This window comes from Mytilus edulis, chromosome 2 (genome assembly GCF_963676685.1).
Source record: "Mytilus edulis chromosome 2, xbMytEdul2.2, whole genome shotgun sequence".
NCBI lineage: Eukaryota > Metazoa > Mollusca > Bivalvia > Mytilida > Mytilidae > Mytilus > Mytilus edulis.
Genome location: NC_092345.1, coordinates 107,028,268 through 107,050,594, shown reverse-complemented (window position 1 = coordinate 107,050,594; position 22,327 = coordinate 107,028,268). Strand labels below are relative to the sequence as shown.

Genomic DNA, 22,327 nt, shown 5'->3' with positions numbered 1-22,327 from the left:
TGTGTATTTAGGACTTACATTTAATGATCATTTAATAGAAAATGGCAATATAAGTCTCACTTTTCACCTCGAATGTAAAGAGATTAAATCATAGTTTAAATGTAAGGAACTGCTAAATATACGATAAAAGCTCACAGCAGCAGGTATTGCTGCATTTTCATGTAACAATTTTTGTAAGAATAAACATTCTACTATGCTATACTTCTGTTAACATGGCAAGTTGACTTCAAAGCATACACCCGTTTAAATGCCATATTGATATCTAAATGTTTTGTAATGTACATGTTTCCCTTCTTTTTAATATACTTTTTGACTAGTTAAAATCTCCTTTTAGTTTTGAAACAGACATGCACATGTGTAAATAGTTTTGATGGTTGCCTAACGTCCAGTGGCAAATATTTCATATTTTTTACATATTGATGTGCGAGTGTATGACATTTCTTTTCTGTACAGTATATGCAATATAATATTTAACTCTCCACAAGAAACCAAATTACAAAGACATTAACAACTTTAGGTAACCATAAGGCTCTTAGCAATGAGAAAAATTCATACTGCACTGTCAACTTTACAAGGTCTATTTATGATAAAGGTTTAACAATTCAATCAAGAAAATTAATGGCCCGATTTATGTACAAAATAATAACAAAAAAATCCAAATATTGTATACAGCAACAAACCACAAGTGAATTAAAGGCTCTTTACTTTGGAAAGGCAAAAACATAATAAAGGCATGATGCTCTTTACTTTGGAAAGGCACAAACATAATAAAGGCATGATAATAGATTTCACAAGCCGTACAATTTTTTGTTCCTATTTGGTTTTTTTTTGTTATGTTTTTTTCCCAATAAACCAAATAACATCTGTAAAAAAAACACGACATACATCCCTGTATCCTGAAATGAAAAGGACCAGTGAGACCGGTGATCAGAACAATATATATCTAGACTATCATTGTATTATATGTCTCTGATTAAAATATTTAGTGACACTAAAGAAAACATATGAGCATAAAATCAGCAACAAAAATACAAATATTTATTAGCACAAACTCATAAACAATAAATGGTTAAGGCTCATGGTATATTAATTACATAATTGATCAGGCATAATAAGTATTGTAAAGATTAACAGTCGAGCCGGTCTGATTTTTCGGATACCTCTCCGATATGGGTTTGGTTTTTAGTATAAAGTATCTTTGTTATCTCCCTTCACATAAAAAATAATCGCAATTTTTACCAACAAGAGCATATAATGGGGAGAAGAAGACTATTGTCACAATATCAGCCAACTGCAGGCATTAATGCAGATTTTGAGAAACTTCTTCAGCAATTCACAGCAACAGAGACTGTTCGATTTGAAAAATTTTCTGAAATTTGGCGTGAACTGAAAATGAGCTTCATCTTTGCTGGCAGAGACTCAGAAAGAGAATGCCGAGAGGTTTATATATTTTGCACCTTTCTTATAACAGTTTGGGGTTAATTCTCGTCCAGCCCTCTTTTTTGGGATTGATATTCAATGATAAAGTTCAACATGACAGGTTCCACATGTGGAGCAACAACAACAACAATTTTTATTACGTCAAATTTTATCAAGACGGTATTAGGTCCGATCGCGCCAAATACACTTTCGCATCCTACACATTCGCACCCAAGGTTCGTTCGCACCCAATTTTAAATAAAATTCCAGTCGAATGATTAGAAAATCAAGATTGTTGTTTTTAACTGATTTGATGTAAATACTGCATTTAGCTTGGTATGAGTAAAAACATTGAAGATTATAAATGAAAAACACAAAAGATTTTAACAGCTTGGCCCCTTTGATCCGAAACAATGAAACAAAAAATCATAGCAATGCCCTTACCAAAACATGATTAAAACTTATTCAACACAAACAAATACGTTGTCATAGTCATAAGTCTCACTTTATTTTGAAACAATGAAATAAAAGTTAGCAATCTGACACTTAACCAAAACAAGATTAAGATTTATTCAACACAAAAAAAAACACGTCTCACTTTAATTTAGGAAAATGACAACAGATATACTTATAAGAATACACTTGCCAAAATTTGATTACAAAGTTATTAAACACAAAACCAATAAAAATTGGGCGCGAACGTGTAGGGTGTGAACATGGATTGGCGGGAACGGACCTGGATTCAATCAAGACGCCCCGAGGAGCAGTACAATTAGTTTAAATTAAAGTGTACAAATAATTGTGGTGATTTTTATACGAACGCAAAAATTGAAAATTTTTTGGTCGTATATTGGTATCACGTTGGCGTCGTCGTCTGCGTAGTCGTCATCGTCCGAATACTTTTAGTTTTCGCACTCTAACTTTAGTAAAAGTGAATAGAAATCTATGAAATTTTAACACAAGGTTTATGACCACAAAAGGTTGGTTATGATTGATTTTGGGAGTTTTGGTCCCAACATTTTTAGGAATTAGGGGCCAAAAAGGGCCCAAATAAGCATTTTCTTGGTTTTCGCACTATAACTTAAGTTTACGTGAATAGAAATCTATGAACTTTTGACATAAGGTTTATGATCACAAAAGAAAGGTTGGGATTGATTTTGGGAGTTTGGTTCCAACAGTTTAGGAATTAGGGGCCAAAAAAGGCCCCAAATAAGCATTATTCTTGGTTTTTCGCACCATAACTTTAGTATAAGTAAATAGAAATCTATGAAATTTAAACACAAGGTTTATGACCATAAAAGGAAGGTTGGGTTTGATTTTGGGAGTTTTGGTCCCAACAGTTTAGGAATAAGGGGCCCAAAGGGTCCAAAATTGAACTTTGTTTGATTTCATCAAAAATTGAATAATTGGGGTTCTTTGATATGCCGAATCTAACTGTGTATGTAGATTCTTAATTTTTGGTCCTGTTTTCAAATTGGTCTACATTAAGGTCCAAAGGGTCCAAAATTAAACTTGGTTTGATTTTAACAAAAATTGAATCCTTGGGGTTCTTTGATATGCTGAATCTAAAAATGTACTTAAATTTTTGATTATTGTCCCAGTTTTCAAGTTGGTCCAAAATTAAACTTTGTTTTATTTCATTAAAACTTGAATAATTGGGGTTCTTTGATATGCCAAATCTAACTGTGTATGTAGATTCTTAATTTTTGGTCCCGTTTTCAAATTGGTCTACATTAAAGTCCAAAGGGTCCAAAATTAAACTAAGTTTGATTTTAACAAAAATTGAATTCTTGGGCTTTTTTGATATGCTGAATCTAAACATGTACTTAGATTTTTGATTAAGGGCCCAGTTTTCAAGTTGGTTCAAATCAGGATCCAAAATTATTATATTAAGTATTGTGCAATAGCAAGAAATTTTCAATTGCACAGTATTCAGCAATAGCAAGAAATCGTCAATTGAACAGTATTGTGCAATAGCAAAATTTTTTCAATTGCACAGTATTGCACAATAGCAAGAAATCTTCAATTGTGCAATAGCAAATATTTTCAATTGCACAGTATTGCGCAATAGCAAGAAATATCTAATTGCACAATATTGTGCAATAGCAAGAAATTTTCAATTGGAGTTATCTTTCTTTGTCCAGAATATTAGTTGAATCAACTTTAATCATTGTTTTATACAATATACAATGTATATTCACTTTTACTACCAACTGATAAATTAAAACAATCTTTACCATTCAGTGATAACAAGCACTTTATTTTACATTTTAATATTTTATGATGTATTTAAATGAGTAGTTATTGTTGCAAACTCCAAGGAATATTGCTCACTTAGCCCAGAGAGCATAGAAAGTATGTATGTTCTTTTTTCAGGAAATAAAAATGCTCATTTAAACTAAGATACTGAAGTTAGATGAAAAAACACCTCAACTGGCCAAATATGACATACCTTTGGAAACATTTGTCATGTTTGTATAAAAATGAACAACGTTAAAACACACAATAGTTAAAAGGTTCATCTAACATGCTAAGGATGCAAGGGACAGTCACTCTACATTTTATAAAAAAAACTTATTTTTTTCAGTATACAGAAGAAATGATGAGGTGGGCTTTGAAGTATTTATTACCTCCATACAACTTCCAAGTACGTGTTGGAGGATTGTATCTGTTGTATGGATTGTTTAATCAACAGCCATTGGTGAGGAAAGTCCGGGTATGTATCCATGGTTACTCTCTCTGAAGTATTTATTACCTCCATACAACTTTCAAGTACGTGTTGGAGGATTGTATCTGTTGTATGGATTGTTTAATCAACAGCCATTGGTGCGGAAAGTCAGGGTATGTATCCATGGTTACTCTCTCTGAAGTATGTATTACCTCCATATAACTTTCAAGTACGAGTTGGAGGATTGTATCTGTTGTATGGATTGTTTAATCAACAGCCATTGGTGCGGAAAGTCAGGGTATGTATCCATGGTTACTCTCTCTGAAGTATTTATTACCTCCATACAACTTCCAAGTACGAGTTGGAGGATTGTATCTGTTGTATGGATTGTTTAATCAACAGCCATTGATGCGGAAAGTCAGGGTATGTATCCATGGTTACTCTCTCTGAAGTATTTATTACCTCCATACAACTTCCAAGTACGAGTTGGAGGATTGTATCTGTTGTATGGATTGTTTAATCAACAGCCATTGGTGAGGAAAGTCAGGGTATGTATCCATGGTTACTCTCTCTGATGGTATTATTTACCACATAGCAAACTACATTGTTGTAAAAAAGCCATCAAATTAACAAAAACAAAAAAATGTATGATAATTCCACCAAAATATTTGGTCTGATTTATTGTTAAAACAGTAAATGAAAACAAATATGCAGCAACAACGAAAAAAACACTGAATGAAAGGCTCCCGACTAGCATATTTGTGACTTTATTTTATTAAGCCTGCAGCAAGCTTGAGCAAGGTACATATGTGTGTGCTGATGTCTTAGAAAGTTGAGTTTGGATTTCAACTGGAGTTTTTCTGATAAGGTTGAAGGTGGGGGCATTGGTATTATACCACCCATCCAATTTTATCAACATGGGACTAATCTTAGTAGTCAAATGAACTACTGAAACTCTCATGCTTTCTGTTCATTTCTATAGATAAGAGTGACACCTGAAAAATGGAAGGAAATCATAGAATTCCAGACAGAGGCCAGAAGACAACAACATTTAGATGTTAACTATGTTTTCCAAAGACTCAGATTTGATGATGCTTTCTGTTATACAGCCACAGATACTGAGGTAATGATACAAAACTTGTACACTTGACTCACAACAAATAAATATGTTCACAATTATAAGGAAGTCACATGACACTAATGTGATGGTGATATGCTCACAGAGATTGTAGATACATGTCTTCAAAAGCTAAAAGATCACAAGAACATTATGTAATTACTAAACATGACATAAACGGTGTAGAAAAATATTACTAGCAAAATTAAGGTGTGTATTCAAAAATATAGAATTGGTTTTTGAATGAACGATACTCATATGTTTTATCTAGTGTAAAAACTTCTTTGTTCTAAGGGGCATGAAAATACTAAATTAATTTTTTATTCATTTAATCATTAATGAAAGTGAAAAAAATAGATAATAATTATTTTTTAGCAGGCAGTTTGGTTAAATTTTTGTCAAAATCGCTGATGTTGACCTTACTAGAGATAGGTTATGTATTCAGCTATTAAAAGGAGAAAAATATCAACATCGAAAGTGAAACAAGAAAGAACCATTTGATTGACTAATTGGATCCACAAAAAAATCATTCTTTTACAGCTAATACCCCTTTAAAGATAAAAAGGCAAGCAATATCAAGTCAACATAAAATGTAAATTTTCTCTTCAAACTTTCAAACGTCTCACACCTTTAATATCTTTTTTCCCAACATATTATTAAAACTTTTAAAAGTGGACATTGCAGTAGTCAACAAGCCTTTGGTGCAATTTTTTTTTGGAATTAAAAGTTGTCTCTTTATTTAGGAATGTCTTTAAAAAAATCACTAGTATTTTATGTAATTTATTGAAATTTAATTAATTTTAAGATTTTAAATATACAGGTGACATTTAGTCTGAGTACAGGTACCACTATAAGAGAGGAAGATACAGCATTAGAAGAATTTAATTAATTTTAAGATTTGAATTTACAGGTGACATTTAATCTGAGTACAGGTACCACTATAAGAGAGGAAGATACAGCACCAGAAGAATTTAAAGATGAACAAAGTGTATTGTATGATCTGTTTTCTGAACAGTTCTTAGAAGTAAGATATTATCTCTGTCTAAAAAGGAAGGAAAGAAAATATAGAGATTAAGATTAAGTCATATAAGTCCTTTTGTTGTTCTAAGATTTATTTTATAGAAGTGTCAAACTTTGGGGGGGGGGGGGGGGGGGGGGGGGTGAAGGGAGGCAATGTAAGGAAGGCTTTGTTAGTTGTAGTCTTTCCAGTAACTGTCAAGAAGTGGCATTTTTTGGTTGCTATTTTATACATTATCCTGTCATGTACATCCATTGAGTAGCCTTCCTTTAAATGTTACAGTTATGTATTATTGGTTTGTGATTGATGTAACATTTATTAGAGAAGTTAATCAATCCAAATTTGATGTATCATGTGTCAATGGTGACCAAATTTGAAACAAAACTTCTGCTGTTATAGAATACACAAAACATGTAATCTTGTAATAATTCTGAATTAGGTCTTGAATTACTGATAGGAATGGTAGACTCATAACAAAACTTGTGTAAAAGTAACAGATTAAATTTAATACAAGACTTCTGTTATGTTTTAGAATACACAATCATCTAAAACATTTAAGCTTATAATGATTTTTTGTTTTGATAGGTGTCCAGTTGTGAAATGGGACTGTGAAATAGGTGACGGTTCTTTCTCATATTCTGTAATGTGTGTTGTAAATAATGATTAAGGGGGCTCGCAGGTCTAAATCAAATATTTTATTTAATATAGGATTTCGCTATATTTTTCTATAAATGAACTTTATCTTATACTATTAAAATAGAAAAATGAAATAAAAAATGGGGTCACCGTTCATTTATGTTCACAATCTGCCTACGAAAGAAGCATACATTTTTGTTAATGTCCTTTTTTTCTGTTGAACTAATAGGGGAAATAACGGTAATATCGAAAATAAAGAAGAACTGAATTACAGAAATAGCTTAAATTTTACAATTATTTAGTTTATGTACAGCTTATTCGAAAACAACAATAAAAAGATATAGGTCACCGATGAGTTAAAAAAGATAATTCAATTTTAATGCCAAAAAATGGCATTTTTGCATCAAAGGGAGATAATTTGGAGCTTTTTCAAAGATATTTACATTTTAAAAGTCACCTGGGGCCAACAAGAATTGATTTTTTGGAATGATATTTTGTACCATATGATAAAGTAACAACTACTGAAGGTAATTAATAAAAATTTTAATGAAAAATTAATGTTTAATTTTTTTCTGAAAATCTTATACCCGCAAGCCTATAATATAATATGTATTACATTCTTGTGTTATACTGTAAAGTATTAATGAGGAAAATAAATTTTCTGCAAAATAACCATTCATTTAAGTAATTGAACTTAGAGTTATTACCCTTTGCTTAACACATTGTATAGACAGTTGTTTGACAATTAAATACTGAGTTATTGCCCTTTGCTCCAGATATATTGTTTAGACAGTTGTTTAACAATTGAAGACCATTTGTTGACCTCTACATGTCATTTTCATGTGTACTGTTGTTGTTGGGTTGATATCTCTTTGATGTACACACTGACTTATCCATTTATTCATTTGTAGTCATGTACATTTATGTTGTAGATTTCCTCATAGTGATAAGGTCATGTAATGGGGTCTGATATTTATTTTAATTGTTTCAGCAATTGACACAGCTTCATGATCACTACCACAATGTTAAGGTTGGATTAGAAGGACCTGATGCCAACGAACCTTCAAGGTCACTCAATGTTATACAGACCAATATTGTCCCGTCATTGCTAGGGTAAGTTATCTTGTTTTTACAGGCTTTTACCTCCAAGGTCAACTCAATGTCATACAGACCAATATTGTCCCGTCATTGCTAGGGTAAGTTATCTTGTTTTTACAGGCTTTAACCTTCAAGGTCACTCAATGTCATACAGACCAATATTGTACAATCACAGCTAGGGTAAGATACCTTGTTTGTACAGGCTTTTACCTCCAAGGTCAACTCAATGTCATACAGACCAATATTGTACAATCACTGCGAGGGTAAGATACCTTGTTTGTACAGGCTTTAACCTCCAAGGTCAACTCAATGTCATACAGACCAATATTGTACAATCACTGCTAGGGTAAGATACCTTGTTTGTACAGGCTTTAACCTTCAAGGTCAACTCAATGTCATACAGACCAATATTGTACAATCACTGCTAGGGTAAGATACCTTGTTTGTACAGGCTTTTACCTCCAAGGTCAACTCAATGTCATACAGACCAATATTGTACAATCACTGCTAGGGTAAGATACCTTGTTTGTACAGGCTTTTACCTCCAAGGTCAACTCAATGTCATACATACCAATATTGTACAATCACTGCTAGGGTAAGATACCTTGTTTGTACAGGCTTTTACCTCCAAGGTCAACTCAATGTCATACAGACCAACATTGTACAATCACTGCTAGGGTAAGATACCTTGTTTGTACAGGCTTTAACCTTCAAGGTCAACTCAATGTCATACAGACCAATATTGTACAATCACTGCTAGGGTAAGATACCTTGTTTGTACAGGCTTTTACCTCCAAGGTCAACTCAATGTCATACATACCAATGTTTTGCCATCACTGCTAGGGTAATTTATCTTGTTTATATAGGCTCCATAGATATAAAGAATTGGTTTTGAAGTTTGGTTGTACCTGTAGAAAACTTATTTCAAACGGGATAGCACATCCTCATTTTTATGGAAGTGTTGTTAACCGTGCCCGGAAATTTAGAAATGATCCATGTAAACTTGTCGCTCCTTTAAATAAACTTATTCTAAAAGGTTACCTATTCAACACTGTAATAAGATCATTGAGTATTGTTTTTATTGGTAAAAATATTGATTTTGTTATCAGTAAATTAAAATCTAACTAAATATTACTAGTATGTTATATACATATACATATTCATGGATCTACAATCTGTCGATACCTGTAACTTGGCATTGCACAAGGTCATGTTTTTCTCTGGCTGTTTATGACGTCTTTACACTAAATCCATTGGATGTTGGATGTGTACGGATTCATAGTTTAGTCTTAGATGCAAAATTTTTTTTATTAGTTGTTAGTGGCTTTGAACTAGCTGTCAGATAACTGCGAGTACTCTCAGATCTGTTCATTGCGTCTTTTTGTGTCGTGATGTTTAAGTACCTGGCCACGTTTACTTGTATTTTTATACGACCGCAACATTTGAAAAATTTTTCGGCGTATATTGCTATCACGTTGGCGTCGTTGTCTGAGTCGTCGTCGTTGTCGTGTCCGAATACTTTTAGTTTTCGCACTCTAACTTTAGTAAAAGTGAATGGAAATCTATGAAATTTTAACACAAGGTTAATGACCACAAAAGGAAGGTTGGTATTGATTTTGGGAGTTTTGGTCCCAACATTTTAGGAATTAGGGGCCAAAAAGGGCCCAAATAAGCATTTTCTTGGTTTTCGCACTATAACTTTAGTTTAAGTTAATAGAAATCTATGAAATTTTGACACAAGGTTTATGACCACAAAAGAACGGTTGGGATTGATTTTGGGAGTTTTGGTTTCAACAGTTTAGGAATTAGGGGCCAAAAAAGGGCCCAAATAAGCATTATTCTTGGTTTTCGCACAATAACTTTAGTTTAAGTAAATAGAAATCAATGAAATTTAAACACAAGGTTTATGACCATAAAAGGAAGGTTGGTATTGATTTTGGGAGTTTTGGTCCCAACATAATAAGGGGCCCAAAGGGTCCAAAATTAAACTTTGTTTGATTTCATCAAAATTGAATAATTGGGGTTCTTTGATATGCTGAATCTAACTGTCATGACTGTGTATGTAGATTCTTAACTTTTGGTCCCGTTTTCAAATTGGTCTACATTAATGTCCAAAGGGTCCAAAATTAAACTTAGTTTGATTTTGACAAAAAATGAATCAGTTAGGTTCTTTGATATGCTGAATCTAAAAATGTACTTAGATTCTTATTATTGGCCCAGTTTTCAAGTTGGTCCAAATCAGGGTCCAAAATTAAACTTTGATTGATTTCATCAAAAATTGAATAAATGGGGTTCTTTGATATACCAAATCTAACTGTGTATGTAGATTCTTCATTTTTGGTCCTGTTTTCAAATTGATCTACACTAAAGTCCAAAGGGTCCAAAATTAAACTTAGTCTGATTTTAACAAAAATTGAAATCTTTGGGTTCTTTGATATGCTGAATCCAAAAATGTACTTAGATTTTTAACCGGATTTTTGTGACAAAAATGTCGGTTATTGATTTGGGGATGTACGGCGGTCTGGCGGGCGGTCGGGCGGGCGGGCGGGCGGGCGGGCGGCAATCAAATGTTGTCCGTGCATTAACTCATGAACCATTCAACCAAAGCTTTTAAAATTTTAATATGTTATTCCTGACAACTATACAAAGGTCAAGTTCAATAATGGCGATTTTGACTTTTACCGTTCAGGAGTTATGGTTCTTGAAAGATTGAAAAATGGAGTTGTCCGTGCATTTACGCATGAACTGTTCTACTAAAGCTTCCCAAATTTTGATATGTTGTTACTAATGAAAGAATGGAGGTCAAGTTCAATAATGACGAATTTGACTTTTACCGTTCAGGAGTTATGGTTCTTGAAAGATTGAAAAATGGAGTTTCCAGTCGTGTCCGTGCATTTATGCATGAACTGTTCTACCAAAGCTTCCGAAATTTTAATATGCTGTTACTGATGACAAAATGGAGGTCAAGTTCAATAATGACCTTTTTGACTTTTACCGTTCAGGAGATATGGTTCTTGAAAGATTGAAAAATGGTTTTTCCCGTCGTGTCCGTGCATTTTCTCATGAACCATTCAACCAAAGCTTTTGAAATTTTAATATGTTGTTATTGATGACAAAATAGAGGTCAAGTTCAATAATGACGATTTTGACTTTTACCGTTCAGGAGTTATGGTTCTTGAAAGATCGTAAAATGGCGTTTCCATTCAGGTTGTTGCATTTACTCATGAACCATTCAATCTAAGCTTTTCAAATTTTAATATGTTGATACTGATGTCAAAATGGAGGTCAAATTTGATATTGACGATTTTCACTATCACCATTCATCAGTAATGGTTCTTGTGATATAGCCAGGACACAAATAAATGTTAATAAATCCGGTTTGCTGTCGTTGTGACAGCCTCTTGTTTATTATGGGCCCAGTTTTCAAGTTGGTCCAAATCAGGATCTAAAATTATTATATTAAGTATTGTGCAATAGCAAGTCTTTTCAATTGCACAGTATTGCGCAATGGCAAGAAATATCTAATTGCACAATATTGTGAAATAGCAAAATTTTTTTTAATTAGAGTTATCTTTCTTTGTCCAGAATAGTAAGCAAGAAATATCTAATTGCAAATTATTGTGCAATAGCAAGATTTTTTTTTAATTGAAGTTATCTTTCTTTGTCCAGAATCAACTTAAATCTTTGTTATATACAATATACAATGTATATTCACTTTTTACTACCAACTGATAAATTAAAATAATCTTTACCATTCAGTAATAACAAGCAGTTTTTTTACATCTTAATATTTTATGATGTATTTAAATGAGTAGTTATTGTTGCAAACTCCATTAGAAATTTTAATTGAGATTAGTTTTGGAATAAGGGAAAGGGGGATGTGATTAAAAAAATTGGGTTCAATTTTTCTCATTTGAAATTTCATAAATAAAAAAGAAAATTTCTTCAAACATTTTTTTGAGAGGATTAATATTCAACAGCATAGTGAATTGCTCTAAAAGAAAACAAAAATTTTAAGTTCATTAGAACACATTCATTCTGTGTCAGAAACCTATGCTGTGTCAACTATTTAATCACAATCCAAATTTAGAGCTGAATCCAGCTTGAATGTTGTGTCCATACTTGCCCCAACCGTTCAGGGTTCAACCTCTGCAGTCGTATAAAGCTACGCCCTGCGGAGCATCTGGGTACTTGTTGTTCATCTGATAAGTTAAGCCTTTTTCAACTGATTTTTATAGTTCGTTTTAATGTTGTACTGTTATACCACTGTCCCAGGTTAGGGGGAGGGTTGGGATCCCGCTAACATGTTTAACCCCGCCACATTATTTATGTATGTGCCTGTCCGAAGTCAGGAGCCTGTAATTCAGTGGTTGTCATTTGTTTATGTGTTACATATTTGTTTTTCGTTCATTTTTTTACATAAATAAGGCCGTTAGTTTTCTTGTTTGTATTGTTTTACATTGTCTTATCGGGGCCTATTATAGCTGACTATGCGGTATGGGCTTTGCTCATTGTTGAAGGCCGTACGGTGACCTATAGTTGTTAATGTCTGTCATTTTGGTCTTTTGTGGATAGTTGTCTCATTGGCAATCATACCACATCTTCTTTTTTATATTTAACCTTCAAGGTCACACAATGTCGTACAGACCAATATTGTACCTTCACTTCTAGGGTAATTTATCTTGTATATACAGGCTTTAAACTTAAAGGTCACTCAATGTCATACAGACCAATATTGTCCCGTCATTGCTAGGGTAAGTTATCTTGTTAAAAAAGGCTTTAACCTTCAAGGTCACTCAATGTCATACAGACCAATATTGTCCCGTCATTGCTAGGGTAAGTTATCTTGTTAAAAAAGGCTTTAACCTTCAAGGTCACTCAATGTCATACAGACTAATAGTGTACAATCACTGCTAGGGTAAGATACCTTGTTTATACAGGCTTTAAACTTAAAGGTCACTCAATGTCATACAGACCAATAAGACACCATCACTGCTAGGGTAAGTTATCTTGTTTAAACAGGCTTTAACTTTCAAGGTCACTCAATGTCATACAGACCAATACCATACCATCACTGCTAGGGTAAGTTATCTTGTTTAAACAGGCTTTAACTTTCAAGGTCACTCAATGTCATACAGACCAATACCATACCATCACTGCAAGTTAGGTTATTTTGTTTATACAGGCTTTAACCTTCAAGGTCAACTCAATGTCATAGTACAGACTTGTCAATTCTCAAATTATGCAACAATATCGTGTGTTAAAGTCATATGAAACCTCAAATTAAAAAAAAATATGTAAATGTTTTTTATAACTAAATGGATAGTTTTCATTATACAACTTATGTACATATACTTTTTTCTGAGGAAAAGTCTTAAATTTTTCCACATTTAGAAGAAGTTTACTTATTTTTAATTGCTTGCTTTCCATATGCATAGTGACCTTAGTTTGACCCTCCTCGTAAAAAAACGATGATCGAAATACGCATGGATCTGTAATTAAAATTAACAATTATCTGATTGTACATGTTAAACACGTGCTCAATACCCAATCTTTTTGTTGATTGGTTACTATAAGGTGACAATCGGTAAACTTCTGCTTCAAAACATGGCATTTAATGAGCAGCCATATTTGTTAAATCATAACAGACAGAGAGATAAAAATTGATGATTATACAATATATTTGCATAAAAAATGATAAAATAGTGCACAGAGGACTAAATTTATGATATTTACATGCATTGGTTCAAGAATTGGATAAACATTATTTTTCACCTGTCACTCGTTTCATATGACTTTAAGTTCTGACATCCATTACTCATTAACTTCATGGAACCGTTTAAAATACAGAATGATACTTTTAAACATCCATTGCTCATCAAATTATTGATACCTTTAAACATCCATTGCTCATCAAATTATTGTTTTCCAAATTTTAGTAAAATTATACAGTAGTAGATATCATATAAAACAGATATTTTATTTAAAAAAAAAGAAAACACATTATTAATTTCACCAGGAATGCTCATAGCTTAATATTTGAAAGCCAATGAAATGATTTAGTATGATTAAATGTTTACATAGGTCTTTTATCTTCCAGGACAGTAATGTCTTATCAACAGAGGAAACAGCATTTGGTATGTATACTTATTATACAACCACAAACATTTTTTTGTTGTTCTATAATGCTATGATATCGTTGTCCTCTGCGTTGTTGTCCGAAGACGCATTTGGTTTCAGGTCAATAACTAGTTTAAGAGAATGGATATCTATGAAAGGAGTAAGTTCGGTAAGGGCGATATTTGGCCCCCAATTATTAATTTCATAGTTACATGACAATAAATGTTTTAAGTTGCCTTAAAGACATGTGAGAAAGTTAAACAGAATTGTTTTTTTGTCAAAGTTTAATTCTAACACGTGGATTTTTACATCCAAAAAAGGTCAAGATACGGGATTTTGGTGAAATTTAACAAAATCAGCTGGATTTCATCCAAATTAAGGACCGGGAAATATAGAGCACAGGCGTTGACAAATTTAATATTCAAATAAGACATGTTAAATGTCTTCACAAACAATATTTTAAAAGATCTCTGTTGGTCGACGTATGTGCTCTATGTTTCATGTCCAATAATCTATGGAAATTTACCCATTTTCATTGAATTTTTCGTGAAAATCAAAACGAGTACAATTTGTGATAATGAAACGCAGAAACGTAAAATTTTCAACAAAATGGCTTATTTCCTATCTAGTCACTGTATTAGCTATAATTTATTGTGATATTGGTTAATAAATCCAAATTTGAAATTTAAGTTAAAAAATGGGGGCCATTTTAGGACCTTACCGAACATACTCCTTTAAACACAAGGTTTATAACCAAAAAAGGAAGGTTGGTTTAGGGGGTTATAGTCCCAACAGTTTAGGAATTAGAGGCCAAAAAGGGGCCCAAATAGGCATTTTTCTTGTTTCCAGACAATATCTTGTGGAACGTTGTATTGATCTCTCTGAAATTATACCACAAGTTTCCATACCACAAAGGGATGGTTAGAATTGGATTTTGGTTGTTATGGCTCAAAACGTTCAGTAATTAGGGGCAAAAAAGGGGGAAAAACAAGGGTTTCCTGGTTAATGGACAATTACTTTTAATGTACACTAATGTGTTTGAAATACCACCCTTACACTACTTTTAAATTATGTAGAAAGAAATGTTGTATTGTCTTGAGGTGATAATTACCTATTTAAATACATCATAAAAGTCTTAAAATAGAACATGACATACATAATCATAGCAAAATTAATATATAGATATAGGAAGATGTGGTGTGAGTGCCAATGAGACAACTCTCCATCCAAATAACAATATAAAAAAGAGTAAACCATTATAGGTCAATATACAGCCTTCAACGTGGAGCCTTGGCTCACACCGAACAACAAGCTATAAAGGGCCCCAAAATTACTAGTGTAAAACCATTCAAACGGAAAAACCAACGGTCTAATCTGTATAAAATAAAAAAACGAGAATACCTTAATCAGCATTTTTAAAACAGTAAGTTCTACATATAAATTGACAGCTTATCACCTCAAGACAATACAACATTTGTTTATACATAATTTAAAAGTAGTGTAAGTGTTAACTTATAATATCAGAAAACCATGATGACTAGTACCAAATATAAGAAACCATTTTACACAGTTCTAGGAATAGATCGATGGTACAAGAAGTTGTATTTTTTTACAGAGAAAGGCGACAGACATAGAGAATGAAGATATGAATGATGAAGATTACAAGCCAGTAAGAATTTTTACAATCAAAATCTTGAGAAAAAAATATATCTGAAGTATTAAATAGATAATTATTTAACTTATGATCAGTTTTAGAGGTTACATTGTTTGTGAAATGAACTGTAGGCATAGCAATATCATTTTTTTAAAGGTGATTTAAATTGTCAACAACTTTCTATTTATTCCTACTTATTTTGAGTGGGAATAATGAAGTTTTTAGGTATATATCAATGTGATTTCCTTATCTTAACAGATAAATGAATTTTTTAAGTTAAGGCATTGGAAAGATTTAACTCATACATTAGTTTTGATGTTTCCTAATAGTAAGCTTTTAAATACAATCAACAATTTTCTATGATTTATAGTCCTTAAACAGAAAGACTATAAAATCTGAGATCAAAGCCAAAGCTTACAGAAATGTTGCCCAAGCCAGTAGATCGAGACGCCACAGACAGGCTGTTGATTCGGCTGATGATTCTCCAGAAAAACAACCAAAACGAGGTAAAAGAAGGAAAAATAAATCTGAGTCAGAAGCAACATCACCAAAGAGAAAGAAAGGAAGAAAGAAAAATATCAAAAATGAAGGTTAGTTTTGTAACCTTTAATTGTTCTGCTACAAACACTGCCTTAAAATATCGAAAAGGAAGGTTAGTTTTGTAACCTTTAATTGTTCTGCCACAAACACTGACTTAAAATATCAAAAAGGAAGGTTAGTTTTGTAACCTTTAATTATTCTGCTACAAACACTGACTTAAAATATCAAAAAGGAAGGTTAGTTTCAGACCTGCCAACTATCCCGATTTTCGCGGTATCATCCCGATTTTTATCCCTCAACCCGAATCCCGATATTGGGATCGTAAAACTAGTCAAAATCCCGATTTTCACCAAATATACCCGAAAAAATTATTGTTTACCGATTTTGAAGTTTTAAAAAATCTGTAATTTTACCTGGGGACATATTATGACAAGTTAACGACCCTCCGCTAATCAACAGTCACAACAGGTGTCATAATTAGTGGTTGTATGTAATCAGATTACCTAATGGGTCTTAACAGTCCTCAAAATTAATTTGTTTACACAAATTTGGTCAAACAGCCTTTCAATTTTAATCAATTTATCATACAAGCACTATTTGCAACATTTGCCGTAGTTCTACAACAAAATCATAATTAATTGAAAGATGAGAACTGTAAGGAACTCTCAAGAAAACATCATTTATCTTGAAATCCGTTAAATTTTTGAAACCAGACGTGTGTCTGTTGATTTCAAATCGATGCCATTTTGTATTCACTTCTACTGTGTTACTGTATACATGGTATAAGCCTCCGCCGGTAAGAGCACCTCTAAATACAAAGAAAGATAACTCAAATTTTATCCATTTTCTCATTGATACTGATAAGACCATAAGTAAGACTAAATCAAAATCTGTCTTCATCCTTCTAACTTTAGGACATGTAGTTTTAGGTCTTTTGAGTCAAGGTTCATAGATAAGAAGGTCTTTGGAGGGGGAAAAGGGGGGGGGGGTCTACTTTGAATCCTTTATTTTTAATGCCATTTTTCTCTATTCTTCAGTTATTTTGTCAATTTTATAATTTAATAGTACAAGAATCATGCAAATAAAAGAAATCAAGGCCTACAAGCTCATCATTAGTATACCAAAAGAAAAGAGAAGAGAACTTAGGACTATTTTAGGAGTAAAAAACAATGCACACAGAAACGTCGCTAAAATTGTAACCCTTAAAAATCTGGTCGCGCGCTAAATCCCCCATGGAGATTTTTAAAAGTTGGCAGGTCTGTAGTTTTGTAACCTTTAATTGTTCTGCTACAAACACTGCCTTGTAACAAAAGTCCTTGTTAAAAGCTTTTGTAATTTATTCTATCTGAAATTAAAACCATTCCTTTTCAACCCTGCATGATGCTGTGTTTGATAACATTGAAAGGCGTGAATGATTGACCTGATTAAAATTCCTCATTAGAGAAAGAGCAGTGAACAAACATAAAAAAGAGTCAATCTGCAAGAATAAAACCCATTCATGGATTTGGATTTGAAAACTTGTGCATATTCATGTATATCCCTTGAATAAATGTACTTCTGGAGATTCTATGTATAAAACAACAAATATTTTTTGTATTGGGTAAGAAGATTTAAGGGATATTTCGACTGAAGAATATATTGGTATGTCAGTTTAGAATTATGAACTGATCATTTTAACTTTCTGTCAAACATTTGGCTTATTTTGAGTAAAAGATTAATCTTTACATTACTAATTTAACCGAGACCCAACTCTTGGTTTCTTATAACAATGATTAGAAAATATAATATAAACTTCTTCTGTGTATAAGCTTCCTTTAAGTAGGAGCACCTCCGAATGGAGTATATAACCTTAATGCCTTATTAAATTTTTAAAACACATTATGTATAAACAGTGGTTTACAGAACTAAATATAAGTTCTCATTTATTCAGCATGATATATGTATACTTCATCCTTTGCACACTATCTAGACTCTCCAGACCAGTGCTCAATAACTTAATACTGTTTTTTTACTGTTTATTGACATAATCTTGCAAACTGATTCCTGACCTTTGATTTTATCAAAGTTGACCTTATTTGAAACAAAAGGACCTGATTGGTTGTTTAATTTTTATTATGACGTCACCTTGGGGTATGGTTGTTTCAAATACTAAAAGTATGCCAAATTCGAGTACAACTTGACCAGTTCACGACGTTATAAAAACCTCATAATAAAAATAAAATGAACCTTTTAATGATAATTGGTATTTAAATTTTACTGAAATGGTATTTTTTTTCCGTTAAAAATGTTCATAGTTCATTGTTCCTCAAATTGTACACATACATTGCAGAGGTTGATGAAGAACAAATGGAAGGAGTTCAAAGTCCAACAAAATCTGAGAAAAGTATTGGTGATGATAATTTACATACTAGAGACCAAGAAATAAATAAATCAAACCAGGAGGAAGTGGGAGAAAGGGAGATAAGTCATGGTGATGTACTGTTACACATGCCTTCTTTTGATACTGAACCATCCACATCTGGTACCCAGAAGTCTTCACCCAAAAAGAAACCAGAAAGTCCTAATGTTAAAAAGAAAGTACAGAAGAAAAAAGGGGGGAAAGGTAGGAAAATATATTGGTTGCATGGACTAGACAATATGTTCAAAACAGATAAAATTACCAAGTGTTAAAAATTGCATGTGACTCACGATCACAAATCTTTATAGATTTTAAAATCTAGTGAGTGCAGATTAAAACAACATTTTAGAGTAATTCAAAATATAAATTATGTATCAAACAGCCATTTATGTGCAGTGCTGAACAGATTTTGATTAATTTGTAAGTGATTGTATATACGCTGCCTCAGCCCCCTTCACCTGGAAATATGAATTATATGGCAAATTAACTAGGCAACACACTCAACATTACAGTTTTGAGTAAACTATCAAAATTACAGTCATTCATGGAACTTGATCTATCTTTTAGGAAAAGTTTATATCAATACATTCTGTTGAGTCAAAATCAATGCCTATAAAAAATATTGGGGTTAGTAAATTGCCTTAGAAATATGAATTATATGATCATTTGCTTAGAAACTGTGACATATTTTCAGAAAATTTTAATGGAATATTACCACCAATAATACCTAAATCAAGTATGAAAGCTAGTGCCAGTTAAAATCAAAGAGCAGATTGCTCTAAGGGATACGATTGCCATTGTTTTCATTGACACATGTATACATGTAGCTGGATAATATTATTTTCAAAACTAATTCAACTACACATGTAAGACATGTAAAATGTAATTTATGTAATCTGAATAGTTACAAAATAGCCAATCCCGGACACAAGTGTATGAACAATGTCATTCGGCCTATTGTGCTTTATTTTTGTACTATCAATTCCAAGTTTATATTTTCCTTCTTATCACCTATTTTCCTACGTTAATTCTAGGAGGAACCCCATTCCTAACTCTTTAAATATTTAATTTCCTTTGGGTCAGTGAGCATGACTCCTTTTCGTTCATATTCCTCAGTTTAAATTGCGATCGTTTTTAATATAATACAATGTTTATCGCCAGAACAAGTTAATTTTTCTTAATGTGTTATATAGTATTGTGATTCAGAACTCACGGAAGTTACTTCCGGAAGGGAACCAACTCGAAACGATAATATGGAAGACTCCATTTCGGCTGAAGGGGTATTGCAGTTACACCTTTACGATGTGGACTACATTTATTTTGATTTAAATGATGCATATGATTTATGCAAATATCAAACATGGAAGATTATGAAAAGAACATTATAGGAAAGTTGTTTAAGTTCAATCCCTTTGTTTTTTTTTACCTTTTAAAGCAAGACAATCATAAGAATCTGAGATGTTACTTAATGTTTTGAATATAACGGTTGACGTGAGGGCATTGCCCTGAGCCAATAGTATAAGGCTACAGATTGCTTGAAAGCAATCGTATCCCAAAAAATGAGTGTGCCCATGTGAATTATTTTTTGTGAAAATAAATGTTTACAATTTGAAGACAATTTCAGTAAACCTTTTTGGAGTTTATTAACTAGAGTTATGTCCCATAGTTTGGAATTTGGTCTTGAGATGCAGGTTTTTTATAACGGAAACCATTTCTTTCTGCATTCTAAAAAATAAACATCTTATGAATATTATATTTCTACAATGTCAGGTTGAAATAAAGCAACAATCTTTCTGTATGTCTTATGAATTAAAATTTCTGCTGACCTTTTTCTTTTTCTTTTTATTGAATAGGAAGAATGCCAAGTGTTAAATTACAACCATTGGAGAAAAAGACACCAAAAAAGAAGAAAATAAAAAAAGAAACTACGACTGAAGAGAAGACGTAGCTAACATCATAAGAACGATTATATCATCTGTACATTTATCATGTCCTCATCAAAATAAATTGTTATTGTTAAACTTTAGAGTTTAAATATATGTAGCTTGAATTTTAGGTTGATGTTTTTCCTTCTGTGGAAACTTTCTATTAAAACTTAATTTTGATTTCCAGAGTGAAATTGACATAAGATTATTATACCACGGGAATCAATATGAAAAACTGAAAGAAACAGATATACTCCAGAGCTTCATTTAAAAACACTTGCAAATAACTAAAATATTAAGAAATTTAAAAAAACAGAAAAATATTCATAACAATGAGATTTACAATGAAGTCAAACTTGGCAGAAATCTTCAAATGAGACTTGCAGGTTGAACATTTCAATACAATTCCCATAGGACCTCCTTTTATGGCTATAACTGTGCCACTTTTACCATGACGTTTCCTTGAATGGAAAGTTGATATGTCCTACTCTTTGTCGAGCCTCTGACTTTTGTTGCAGAAAGCCCGCCATAAGGATATTGATCCAGTGACGGCAGTGTTAGCTAACTTCTTAAAAGCTTTATATTTTAGAGGCTTGAAGACTTTGATACTTCATACTTTGTATATAGAAGCTTTATGTTATGAAGTTTCAGTCTGTCACATGACCATTGTCCTTGACCTCATTTTCATGCTTCAGTGACTACTTGAAAAACAAGTTAAGATATTGTAGTGTTAATTTCTTTCTTATCATGAGTTATAGGATAACTATATTTATTATGTGCGTACCTGGCAAGGTCCTCGTGTCCGTCAGACAGTTTTCATTTGACCTCGACCTCATTTCATGGATCAGTGAACAAGGTTAAGTTTTTGTGGTCAAGTCAGTATATCAGATACTATAAGCAATGTCTACTATATTTGGTGTATGGAATGATTGTAAGGTGAACATGTTCAACTGGCAGTTGTCATCTGACCTTGACCTCATTTTCATGGTTCAGTGGTCAAAGTTAAGTTGTTGAGTTTTGGTCTTTTTTCTATTTCTATATGTAATCGGTCAACTATATTTGATGTATGGAAATATTTTATGATGAACATGCCAGTCTCACAGTTTTGTTCACCTTGACCTCATTTTCATTGATCAATGTTAAGTCTGTTTTTCTTTGACTATAAGCAATAGATCAACTATATTTAATGTATGGATTGATTATAAATTGTATATTTCTGTCGGCATGGTTCATCTGACCGTGATCTCATTTTCATGGTTCATTGGTTGGTTACTGGGACAAATGGTACACACATATATATAAAGCGTGAAATTGTAATAAGCAAAAGTGGTCAGTACATTAAAAGAGCTACAAATAAGTCGTCTTGGCTAAACATACTCAATTTTTTACTGTATAACTAATTGCAATGAATACTGTTCAAGGTGTGAACCAAGTCTATCTGCATTTTCATTGTCCTTCATTTCAAGATTAATTGGTAAAGAAATGAATCCAATATAGCTACATTTGCCATGTGGTATATTTCAAGTTCAAGTATGAATCATATCTAACTGCATTTGTTCCTGTTCTTTATTTCAAGTTCAATAGGTCAAGGTACGAGTTGGATCAAACTGCATTTGCAGTGGTTTATTCCAAGTTCAATAGGTCAAAGTATGAAGCATATCTAGCTTCATTTGCAGTCTTCTATATCAAGTTCAATAGGTCAGGAATTAATGCAGATTTAACTGAATTTGCAGC

The 22,327-nt window shown here is 32.4% G+C and overlaps 1 protein-coding gene across 2 annotated transcripts; it reads left to right on the top strand.

Moving 5' to 3' along the window:
* Positions 1-1,188: 1,188 nt before the first annotated feature.
* LOC139513862 (snRNA-activating protein complex subunit 1-like) lies at positions 1,189-20,689 on the top strand. Of its 2 annotated transcripts, XM_071302752.1 has the most exons (10): positions 1,189-1,440; positions 4,007-4,135; positions 5,070-5,210; positions 6,115-6,228; positions 7,850-7,971; positions 14,057-14,093; positions 15,692-15,745; positions 16,101-16,320; positions 18,600-18,872; positions 20,522-20,689. In XM_071302752.1, the coding sequence occupies exons 1-10, from the start codon at positions 1,255-1,257 to the stop codon at positions 20,614-20,616; spliced, it is 1,371 nt and encodes a 456-aa protein (XP_071158853.1). In that variant the 5' UTR covers positions 1,189-1,254; the 3' UTR covers positions 20,617-20,689. The 2 variants fall into 2 exon arrangements, with proteins under 2 accessions (XP_071158853.1, XP_071158854.1); XM_071302753.1 differs by lacking the exons at positions 1,189-1,440; positions 4,007-4,135 and adding an exon at positions 4,165-4,385.
* The last annotated feature ends 1,638 nt before the right edge of the window (positions 20,690-22,327 follow it).